The sequence below is a fragment of the Pempheris klunzingeri genome, chromosome 8 (genome assembly GCF_042242105.1).
Source record: "Pempheris klunzingeri isolate RE-2024b chromosome 8, fPemKlu1.hap1, whole genome shotgun sequence".
Taxonomy (NCBI): domain Eukaryota; kingdom Metazoa; phylum Chordata; class Actinopteri; order Acropomatiformes; family Pempheridae; genus Pempheris; species Pempheris klunzingeri.
Window position 1 is genome coordinate 23406888 of NC_092019.1, and position 11940 is coordinate 23418827.

The following is an 11940-nucleotide window of genomic DNA, read 5'->3' on the forward strand; positions in this document are numbered from 1 at the left end:
AAAGCAGCGTGCCTGAAAAATGAGTGGTTTGCCCAGAGTGTTAGAAGAGGAAGGAGGTTGACTTTTTTTTGGGGGGGGGGGGTTAACAAAATGACTTCCCTGTTACAACAAACAGCATCAGGAAAATTGGTTGTGTTCAGGTGCTTTGTGAATTTGTTAGTATTTCACACTTAATTTGAATATTCAAGGTAAACAGCCTATTTGTATGCGTGTAAACATACCGACTGTGTCTCATCACACAAGCAGAACATGTTATATATGTGCACAAGCACCACGGCTGCCATGCTGGTTTGCACCAAACGATTTGGGAGTAAATACATAACATTGTTCCTGATTATCCAAAAAATGCAGATATTTGTTGCCTGTTTTTTTTTTTTTTTTTCTTATAGCCACCCTAACAGCAGAAATAAGTCGTGCACACCAAAAAAATATCAGCTTTCAAGTTGACATGCTGAACTAGCAAGCAGCTTAATGCTTATTTACACATTCGCCAGTTATGGAGAAATATTAGCATCAATTTGGAGTTCTTGTTTGTCTGTAGCTGCTAAATGCTCTCTAACAGCTACTCCCCAACTCAGTCTGCCTTCCATTGGTGAGCAGGAAGTGAACACTGGGATTCATCAGAGTTTTATCACCCAACAGCTGGCAAAAATGACCCAACGAGAGCAGTGAGAGAGAACCAAAACAGCTAAACCATTAGCTGAAGCTCCATAAAGCTGAGGGGAGCGGCACACTGAGGTGATCATTCCTGGCAGGTCCACCTCAAGTGACCAGTTTCACATTGTCATAATTGTTTTCCCATTGTCATTTGATACACTATTGTTGTAAAGATATTGACTAAAGTTGCCACAAAGCAACATTTCACACTGTTATTTTACCTTGAAATAACAGCTTAGTTATGTAGATGGTACAGTGCTTGTGTTGGGAGAGAATGGTGCCTCTTTCATTCCCACTCCTTCTCTTGCTCTACGTAACTCAGGTTGAGCTCAGTGGCATACGTGGCCATCTAGCATACCAAGACAATTCCCGGTGGGCCGCCGCATCGGTGGGCCAGTGGACCGGGCCACCTCATCGCTGGGCCGCAGTGCACTGTCAAATAATCCATACAGTTTTTAGCAGCCGTCCGGCCCTGTCTGTCTCTTTGACAGCCGTCCGTGTGAGCCTGTCATTCTGCCTGCCATCCTGTCACGCGTCACAGACTCCTCCTGCTCTGACCGGTCGTCTTCATTCAGATGCAGTGGATTCTTGCAAATGCCTTTAGGAGCACTAGGAGGAGCCAAAGGAACCTGATTTCTTTCACAGATTACCTGTCGCTTGTACTACTGGCAGGATATAGTGACAGTTTCAGCAAATATGATAAAAAAAACAATTTTTAGAAAAGTTACCTACTCTAACCTGACCTAATTTAATATCTAAATCTAGCCTAAACAAACTTTGCCCAACCTAAAGATTTCCCCTTAAAAATGACCTTAAACCTCAGCCTTCTTTAGGTTATACGCTGCCTTTGTTCAAAAACTGGGTCCTTTTAAATTTAGAACACAACAACACAAACACACATTAATATTCCTCCACACACGTTAACACACACGCACACGCTCGCTCACACACACAGAAAAAGAAGCCCCCAAACTTTAGGGTGTTGGCATCTCAGGAAGCACCACCCACCTCCCATCTCATAAACACCTCGGACTGAGGAGAGGAAGGAGGGGAGGGGGCTGTACCGGCCTTTTCTGTGTGTGTGTGTGTGTGTGCGTATATCAGTGCAGAGATGCTATCTTTGTAAAAGGAACAGATTCATTTCCATATTTTCATCCACAGCACAGGCGGTTTCAGACTCAGCCCGACTGTTAGCGATACAGTTGACATGTTTACCGCTCACCAGGCTGCTCAGAGCCGGTATCTCAACAGCTAAAACCTACAGAAACTTGCTCAAACACAGTTTTATGAGCATCAAACCTGTGACCTTGAACAAAACAATCTCTTCCCAGCAGGCCACCCTTTACTTTGTTTGCATCCCCTGCTAGCGAGTTGAAGTTTGTGCCATGCATAATTGATGGCCACCAGCAGGATGTTTGGCGTGGATTGGGCTGGAAAATTCTATATCATTAGTGCAACGTGAAAGCATGACTGACTAATTGCCACAAAAGAAATTACAACAGTGGCTGCTATATAGGGAGCAGGCGCTAATTAACACTCCATCATTACAAGAAAATCCTGATGAAAATTACAGCCAGTGTGCTCTTATTCCATATACATGAGTGATAGCTTCCTTCTGCATCTGAATCCTTAATGTTTCCCTACTGGGGATATGCAGGTGTAATGGCAGACAGATTAATCTCACTCTAGCTAGCGTTATTCCGTAAAATATGAAAGTAGATGAGTTGCGTTTCCCACAGTCTGTCAAAGGTTATTTAACGCCACGTTTATCCAGATTGGTGGAAATTCACGTCTTACCGTCTTTGCCGATGAGGAAGTCCAAGTAGCGGTAGGTGTAAGCCACGCCCACCTTGGTCTCCACCTGTGGTCTCTTCAGGGTGGAGTAAATCTTCCCTGGACTGCTCTCCTCCGACATTGGCTTCATCTTACGCAGCCCACAGCCCATGGCTCCACAGCGTGTCTGTCTCTCTGCGCGGGTCCTGCCAGGCAGACAAAACAGACCAAGACAGTGTTTCATTGTCACTTGTGTGTGTCTGTGTGTGTAGCCAGTGGGTAAATGAGTGAGTGTGCATGTGTGGTGTTAAAAATACGAGTGACCCCGCGGTGAAAGAAGTACTCAGAACAAGTCTATGAGTGTAAATTGTAGCTCTTCAGTTACAAATCAGTTGTCCTTTACATTTCTGCTGACCATTTTCGCACCATCCCAGGCAGCCAAAGGTTTCCATTCATACCTGTGTGGCATGAAAATCAATTAGCAGAACCCGTGAAACCTGCTTGACATGCGCTCTTGAGATTTGAGATTTTGACTTGAACAGCATATCTATCTTGAACAGGCAGTCTACATTATCGTTGCACGTCATGCAGTTTAAGAGCATAGCTATCTTACTTAATCCAATAATCTTAATAATCATCCTTACCTCACAATAATAATGCAATAATGGTGCAAATAATGGTGTTGCATCATTTTCTGACTGAGCCTGTTAAGACCTGTCGCCACGCTAGTAGGTAGGTGTCACGTGGTGACGTAAAAACACAATACAGTGCAATAAGTATAATATAAGCACAAGAGTGTAAGTGTAAAGTAATAGAAAATGGCAAAAACGAATGTAATGTAAAAGTATGTCAAAACTTAAGAACGGTATTTGAGTAAAAGCACATATTTCCTTTTTATTCCACTGGGTATGACTGACTTGAGGGCCAGATTAACCTCTCTGTGACATACTGTACACAGGCATGTATACACACACATATGAAAGCCAACATTCATGCGCTCGGATATCCATGACTCCTCAGGGATTTCGGAAGGAAAACCAATAAAGAAGAACATGCTGGATAAGCCTCTGTAAATAAATAAATAAACACGACTAAATGAGCTTGATTTTTCATGGGTTTCCTCTCCCTCGTTCCCAGGGAGACCAAATTAGCAGAGACAACCGTGGAGGAAGAGGAGGCCTTAAAGAGCCGCCTCACCCCAAATGGTTTGTGACAGCATCACTGCCTCTCTCCAGCCACTGCGTCTGGGAGCAGGTGACATCCTATTGTGTGCCACTGATTAAACTCAAGGATGGATAGCTGGATAGATGGTTGGACGAATGGATGGATGGCGGTGGTGCCCTCCCCTCCTCTCCCCTCCCCTCCCCTCCCCTTCCACCTTGGTTGATGAGGAGCCCTCTCTATTATGCTCCTTACTAATTACAGAACGTCGCAGGGCCTTGGCCGGAGACTACGAATCTGAGCCAGTCGTCGCTTCAGAGACGACAGGACAGGAAGTGAGGAGGGGAGGGGGGGCGGGGGTTGGGATGTAGGAAGGAGTGGGAGGTGAGATAGGAAACGAGCAGACGGGGGCTCCGTTAATGAGGTGAACGGCATGAATGGAAAAGGTGAGAATCAATCAAGGGAGAAAGAGGAAATGGGGGTGGCCGGGTTGGAGATTGTTCATCAGAAAAGGGGTGCGAGGGAGGGTGGGGGGCAGCGGGTAATGCATGGCAAGTAGAGTCTGGAGGGAAAAAAGAGCGTACAATTAGAGTCTGTTGAATAGAAAAGAGGTGATCAACACACGGCAAGGGAGAAGGGAGGGAGAAAGAGTGAGAGATGAGGCAGGAGATTCATTACAGTTGTCATGAAAGCCAGTGTTTCCAATGGCACTTACATGAAAGTCTTTGTTGGGCTTTATGACTCCCGACATGCACCACAATCATATCTCTGCGAGCGTCAGAACGGCTCCCTGAAATGGACCGCAGGCTTGATGGACTTGTGATTAACGGCAGAACGCACTGAGTCCTGCTCGCTGCACGTGTCTGAGTTTGTGTGTTGGAAACTTCAGAGGCCTTGTAAACGGTTTGTGCCAGTTCGAGGTCGTACAGAGGAGTTTCGTCTATGCCTCTCAGCACGTGCCAGGCAGGACTGATGTCTTGCTTCCCTTTTCAAGAACAAGAAAGCCACAACACAATCTGCAGGCATAGTCAAAGTCCCTAAAAGCGCTTCAGTCCTCACTTAAATTGTCACTCAGGACCGCGCTGCACTGCGCTGCAGTTCACCACGCAGTGTCACAAATGGCTCTGCCATCAAAGAGAACAGGGTAAAAAAGAAAGCCTGAATTTTTCCAAGTCTTGGATTTCCCACTGTTGCCTACAGTTACTTGTAAATAGCTTTTATCATTTCTCCCCCTTCCCCGAAGAGAGAAGGAACAACAAGAGGGAAGGCGAGGCTCTGTCATGTCGTCTACAAGAGATGGAGGTAGTCAGAACAATGGGATGGGAGGGGGGCTTTGAGGGAGGGGTGTGGAAGGAAAACAAAGTGGAGGAGAAAAAAAAAATGGAGGGGCTCGTATTTGCATAGCTCCTTGAGACCGCAGAGGAGGCGATGTGAGGCGAAGGCGAACAGGAGTATTTTTAGAGCTGAACTGACAGAGGAACTGTGAGGTGTTTATGATTTCTTGAGTCACTGTTTCTCGCCTCGAACCTCCCTCTGAGGAAGGAGCTCAGGGCAGTTGCAGCCCCCTCATGCCCCGTCTCAGCTCCCCCACACCCTGGTTTTTTCAGAGATTGACAGGCGAGAGTCAGGGTTGCTTCACGGGGATGCTGGGTAACAACAGAAAAAAAAAAGAAAACAGGAAGAGAGCCATTGATTTCCCTTTTGCTGAATTAGCAACGATCCTCTTGCCATTTTGTTCTTTCTTTTGTCTCTTGCTAATGGCATTTTGAGCTTTTATTTGATAAAAGGTTTTATTTGATAAGATTTCCTGCTCATAAGATGACATTGATGTTCAGATGCTTTGTTGTAGCTGGGATGCACTTAGCTTTGGCCCTTCCCACCAAAACATCCCACAGCTCTTTGTATTGTGCTGAAATGTGAAAGACAACATCAGGGAGGTGCTTGTCTTTCACTGCCGCGTTTCCCACCTGTCAATCAACACCACTTTGTCAGTTCGAGGTCGGTGCATCGGTCACTGGGGTCGTCGCTGGTTGGATGATCACTTCACAAAGTTGTTATTTCAAAGCTGCTTTTTACACCGATCCTTATTGCTAATGCTCAAGCAATATTAGCAATCTCTTAGAGCACTTTTTTTTAGGCCACTTAACAAATTCACTCCCCTTTTAGCTCTGTTTTGGTCTCCATCAACTCCTGAGGGAAATACCAGACTCTTCAGATGCTAAATGCTCCATTATATTCACTAGCTAGCTGCTAACTTAGTTTCTTTTGTACTAAGGAAGCAGCATACCTGGTCCCTGCTGGGGACATGAAAATAAGGCAATGAGAGCTGTCACAAGTTTTTGATCACAACCGACTCCCAAGAAAAATATCTGGGCTTAAATGCAATATGTGGAGCTAATCTTGTCCCTCTTCGGTTAGGTACTCAGCAGGTGGGGACTGACAACTGTTCCGACAGCCCAATATATCTGAAACCCAAATAGTTTGAAAAATGTCCCTTCCTGACTAACCACTTGGTATCGACGCCGAGATCTCCCATCTGCTCCATTTGTCCTACGATGGAATCTTTCGCGGGGTCGCAGGTTCCCAAACCCTGGGGCAGACCTCCCTGCTTCCGCAGTTGGCCTCTGGTAATCATGATGTTTCTCAAAGCACACGCAGAGTGGCCCACACATGGGTGCTCCATGCTGCCTCGCTTTGGTCCACTGCACAGCCCACTGCACAATCAGGTGGGCGTCATTTTTTTTGGCTATTTGGGTGTTGGGATAATCAGCTGTCGGAACAATGACATGGCATCCATTTGATAAAACTAGTGAGTAATGGAGCTTTAAATTGCACTCTGTTGTTCTAATGAGGAAGCAGAACGTCATAGTTAAGCCTTTTACATAAATTTAGAAGATAATGTACAAAAATCCCACCTGCACTTACAGACATCACAACATCAGCAACAAGAGGAAGCTGCACTGAATAATTTTCCTTAATGCTGTCTGACTGAGATCTTTCCCTTTTACATGGCTTTGATAGCAACGTTGCTGAGATCAAACCCAGCAGCATGGGAAGCTTCAGAGTGGATTAATGGAGGAAGACATTAATTAGGACACTGTGTTCTTGTGTTCTTCTCCATGTAGTCTCCCTTTTAAGCCCGCTCTCTCCCTCTTTTGCGCTCTCTCAGGATTTATCTCCCTCACCCTCTTTGCCTTTTTCTGACTTTTGATCTTTTTAATCTGACAAGTAAAGTGGAGCGCTGGGCTGCATATGATGGTGGGTGCTGCTGGTCCAGTATCATCCATAGTTTATTGTGAGGAGTAGACTCAATGGCCCTCCAAGGCCATTGAGCGTTTAGAAAGACCATCACATGAATGAGAGGACGGGACTGTGGTTTTTGTGTTTTTACTGACAGCCAACCTCCCGTGGTCATGTCCTCCTGTGAAAAATGACAGTACAGCTCACTGTTATAATAAAAGTTGCAGTGACTGCTCAGAATGCGTTGGTGTTTGTGTTTTTTTTGTCTGACTGGCCATTTCAAAGCGTGCTAATACAGTATTTCTTCATCCAAAACAAGAAGTCACAGTCACAACTCGTTTGGTTACACTACAAACAGTCCAGTTTTCCATTACATGCTCTTACTATAGTTAAAAAGCTGATTATTCCAAATTATGTTAGAAATAAAATATTTTATGTTGCAAAGTAAGGGAGGGGGAGTTTTTTTTTTAATGCATGCTGACAAATCAGGTTCCAGACCCACAAAGGTCTTCCCTTTGTCCTTAATGCACCCATCCATTATCTACACTGCTCATCCTTACAGTCATAGCTGACATTGGCAAAGAGGTGGGGGTACACCCTGGACCCCTGTGCGCCCTGGTCAATCAGACAGTCAGACAACCATTAATGCTCACATACACATCTAGGGGCAATTTAGAGTCTCCAGTTAACCCAACCTGCATGTCTTTGGACTGTGGGAGGAGGTCGGAGTACCCGGAGAGACCCCACGCAAGCATGGATAGAGCATGCAATTCCACACAATAATAAATAATTTGAATAACATAATAAAACATCCGTACATCTGTAGTTTGGTCCATTTGTTCCACACCAAGGAAGAAAAATATATTTTGTTCCTGTTAGCTTTGGTCCATTTTGTGTTCACGCTGGCTTTTTACAGACTAACTAAGAGCTGTTATCTTGAAGTCATTTGAACTGACAGCTACAATCACACATTGTCCTTTGTTTATCCTCTCTGATGAGCCCACACAGTAATAATTTATAAATGATTAGTTAACACTGTAACTGGACCTCATATATCATATTGTGTATAAATAGTGACAAATGGATATATAATAGAAAGAGGCGTTTTATGGCCAGTTACTATATGGTTGCTCCGTTTTACTCACTATTTATTGGGGAACTTGTAAATGAGTTAAGTAGGACACACAGTCAACAGTTTTAAGGCATTTCTACTTTATGGTATAGCAGGAAAATCCCTGCACTCTTCTGCTGACATGTGCGTCTGTTACCATGGTTATGAAATTACCTTAATTACCCCCACTATATATGGACTATACATCACTTGTAGTCTACAGATGAGAAGATGAGAAGAATCACACACCCAAACCACACCAGAGTTCAACTGACAGCTTTCACACAAGCCTAAATGAACCAAACTAAACTGGGACATGGAGTAGAGCTCTGTTGAACTGAACCAAACAGGTTAGGTGTGAAAGCACCAATTGCTCTAATTTTAACCATAACCATAGAGCTGGCAAGGAAGAAAATGCTCTGAGTTGTCTTTCTGGAAGGACTTACCAACAGCCTATTTTGAGGAAAGGTCACAGGACACACAGCCGACGTGTCCAAAAGCTTTATGTCTGGTCAAAATATCTTCCACTGAGCCTCACTCTCTGTTGCTTTAGGCGAAAGTGTCAGCCGTGCTACATTTGGAAATCCCCCATTCTTCCTTTCCTCCCTTCCGCCCTCACCACCTTCAGTCCTCACCTCAGTGGTAAAGAGAGGATGGAGAAACGAGGGGGGCCAAGAGAGAGAGAAAACAATGGACACTGAGGCAGGATGTTCATATGCAGTAAGCTTTAGTGATTACACAGCCCTTTGAAGACAGAGAACTACAGCACCTGCCATGTACAGGACCCTTTTATTTCTAGTGATAAATCAGTTTAACTAAGCTGATAAAATGTTAACTGTCTCAGAAACTGTCCCACCCACCAAAAACCGGTGGTTTGAATATAGTACAGTCCGGCTGCAGGCTTGGAAGGTGGGTTGGTCACACGTGGTTAAATACAGTTACCTGCTTCCCTTCTCTCAACCTCCTTACTTCTTGTGAGAATCACACATAACAGGCTAACCTAGCCAGCAGGCAGCAAACATATGTATTTAGCAATGAGATCTCATGGGATGGTGGATAAACAGCACACCTTTTTAAGGACCTTTCATGTATCATGTCTACAAATTTTAAACTTTTCATTTAACACCGTTTGCCTGGTCAAGTTAGGAATAATGGATATGCTACGTCTGGTTACACTTTCAAAATACAGCTTGCTGATGATGATGGCTGGATTAAAGTGAGCACTTTAGTTATGGAAGGTAAGTCAGAGTTATGATGTGAGTTATGTCAGTTGAAACAACTCAACTTTGATTCATTTCACACAGGAAACAAACACTGGTTTCCTGTGTTCGAGCCGTCCATCCACCCTGTCCTCCCTACGATCACATTTTGTTGCTGTGTAAAGTATATACTGTTTTCTTAATGAGATCTGGGCATGAATTGTGCATCGCTGCACAATGTAAGTCTGTGGAGACTAAACTGCATTAAATGGCACACAGGAAGGTGGGAGACACTATTTTATTGTAGTTATTTGGTGAGACCGGGCTGGTATGCAGCTGATGTTGGCATATTTTTGTAAACCTGTGACTTTTTGGACCATACCAAGCATAAACGCACTGAGAAGAAGTGAATTATGCTGCATGAATGGCATGAAAAGCTTCTATGGACACTTTTAGACTTCACTGTGTGAATCCATCAACTATAGTGAATCTGAGCTGACTAGCTCTGCCCATCTCCCACAGCTGAGCACTGACAACCATTTAGTGTGCAGGGGGCTAAGATTTGATGCTCGAAACATACAATTTCAGTGGCCTATTCCTTTTCCTATTTCTAGGTGATAACAGAAGCAAGACCCTTGGCAGAAGGTCAGAATTTATTTGCTGACTGGTCCTTTCAAATTATGGTGGAGTCAGAAACAAATGCGGAACAGAGACACCACCGTTTACCACAGAGAGAAAAGTGCATCACTTTCTCTGCTGTATTATCATTTCCTGCTTGTGTAACACACAATTGTTTTTAGGGTCTTAAGTTTAGCGGAAAGTTTTGTTACATCCTAAAGGTATGGCACTCTGGTAGAAATGTCATAAATTAGGGTAAACAAGTTCCAAACAGAAAGATGAAAGTATTGTGAGTGAACGTTTTAGAATGTGAGAGGCCTCCGAAACATTTCTAGGCTGAAGATGCTACAGAAAAGCTTAAACACAGACATCTCCACATCTAAAACCTAAGGAGGCCATGGGTGCTGAAGGTGGAATTGCTTTTTCAACTCTGAATTTGTTACATTTGCTTTGAATGGCCAAGGACGGATACATAATGGCAAGCATGCAGGAGAAAAAAAATGGAAGATGAGGGGTGATGAGTGAGGCAGAGGGAGCAGGCGAGTAAACAATAGTGTCTGTCTGAGATTCTCCACCGTTTCAAGGCTCTGGGTGGCTCCGTCGTTCGCTACGGCCTCGGCCAACCTCGTCTCCGTACAGTCTCAAGGCCCGGAAACAGTCCACACACACACACACACACACACACACACACACACACACACACACGTGCACATCGAGGGAGCTATTGCCATGGGAACCAACCCCTCTATGACTATTGCCTTCTCAGGAGAATAATAGGCACCAATCTTTCTCAACCTCTCTCTCTCTCTTTCATTGACAGTCTCTCTCTTCTCTTTCTCTGGTCGCTATAAGCTCCCACCCCTCTTCATCACTAGGATGGGCTCCCTCCGGCTTCCCCTCCTCCTCCTCCTCCTCCTCCTCCTCCTCCTCCTCCTCCTCCTCCTCCTCCTCCTCCTCCTCCTCCTCCTCCTCCATGTGCAGGAGCAAACCCTCACGTTCTCCCGTTCCCCTCCTTTTCTCTCTGCATGTCTTTGACAGTCATGAGTTTGATTTGTTATGCATAATCTATCCACGCTGGGATTTGTACAGTTCTCACAAGTGAAAAGCAAAACATTATCTCAACCCAAGCCGCACAAACACTACGTCGGTTGTTTTCAAGCTGCAGCCAAAGAAACACGGTGAAAGGATTGTTTGTCATTTCAAGAGGGCAGGAGAGAGGAATACTCGGGTAAAAATAGAAAATTCTTTGGTTGCCCCCTTCGCTATTTTTCTCTAAAACACGGAGGGGTTTGAAGAGATTGACTCATTGCTTTCTGTGAACTTGCTCCAGGCGGGTCATTTTTTATTAAAGCCAGCCAAAGCCAAGTTCTTAGGTTTTCAGACACCCTATCGACATGTCCGTGTTGAACATTACCCAATCAATACTCCTGCAATTTTCTTGACCACCCATTACAACAGGAGTCAATTTGCCATATAGAAATATCAAGGGGGATTCTTTTTTTTCCGTCTTCTTTGGTTCCAGCCGAAGCCACTCCACAACTGGCTGAATATCGGCTCTTTTGTTTTCCGTCCCGCCTGGAGGATTCATTCTAATATGCCGTCTGGGTCTAGGGCAACGCCAGAGGCTTGAATAACTTAGTATCTTCAAAAGCACGATCACTGTCACCTAGCAGGCCAGTGAGAGAAACTAATCTTTGCCCGAGATCTTGTAACTGAGCATTTCAGAGGAAAAAGATAATATGCGACTTGTAGCCGAGGCTGCAATCAAGATGACACCGTGTCATGAGAACTGAACAAAACTCATGCAACATCTACCAGTGTGTCATTCAGCCATGTGTACTGCCCAGTTTATATTACTGCCAATGGGAACGCCAAATCTGATTTCTAATCAACAAATGACACCTGAGTTTTGATCCATAAAAACTTGGAATTAAGGAGCGAATGTCTCTAAAATACAGATAACTCTGCCAACCAAAGACTTACACGTTGTAAATCTTAAGTTTTTGCGCTCATTGATTTTGTAAGAGTCGAAGTCGCCTTCTGGCAACTTATTTTGGATTCCAGTCCTCCACGTTTATATATTTCATCATGTTCCAAATCTGAAGCTTGCGAGAGTTTTTCTCTGGCACCAAACAAGCGCTGCATGAAATGAGAGTACAATGAAATTAAGATGGTTTAAAA

General features: G+C 44.4%; 1 protein-coding gene across 2 annotated transcripts in view; it reads right to left on the reverse strand.

The window, feature by feature from the left end:
• The window catches only part of LOC139205060 (raftlin), a 92862-nt gene that overhangs the window by 77275 nt on the left and 3647 nt on the right, over positions 1–11940 (reverse strand). For both annotated transcript variants that reach the window (XM_070835143.1, XM_070835142.1), the window contains exon 2: positions 2455–2636. In XM_070835143.1, coding sequence (XP_070691244.1) covers positions 2455–2602 — 148 coding nt within the window. In that variant the 5' untranslated portion in view covers positions 2603–2636. The remainder of the gene's footprint in view (positions 1–2454; positions 2637–11940) is intronic.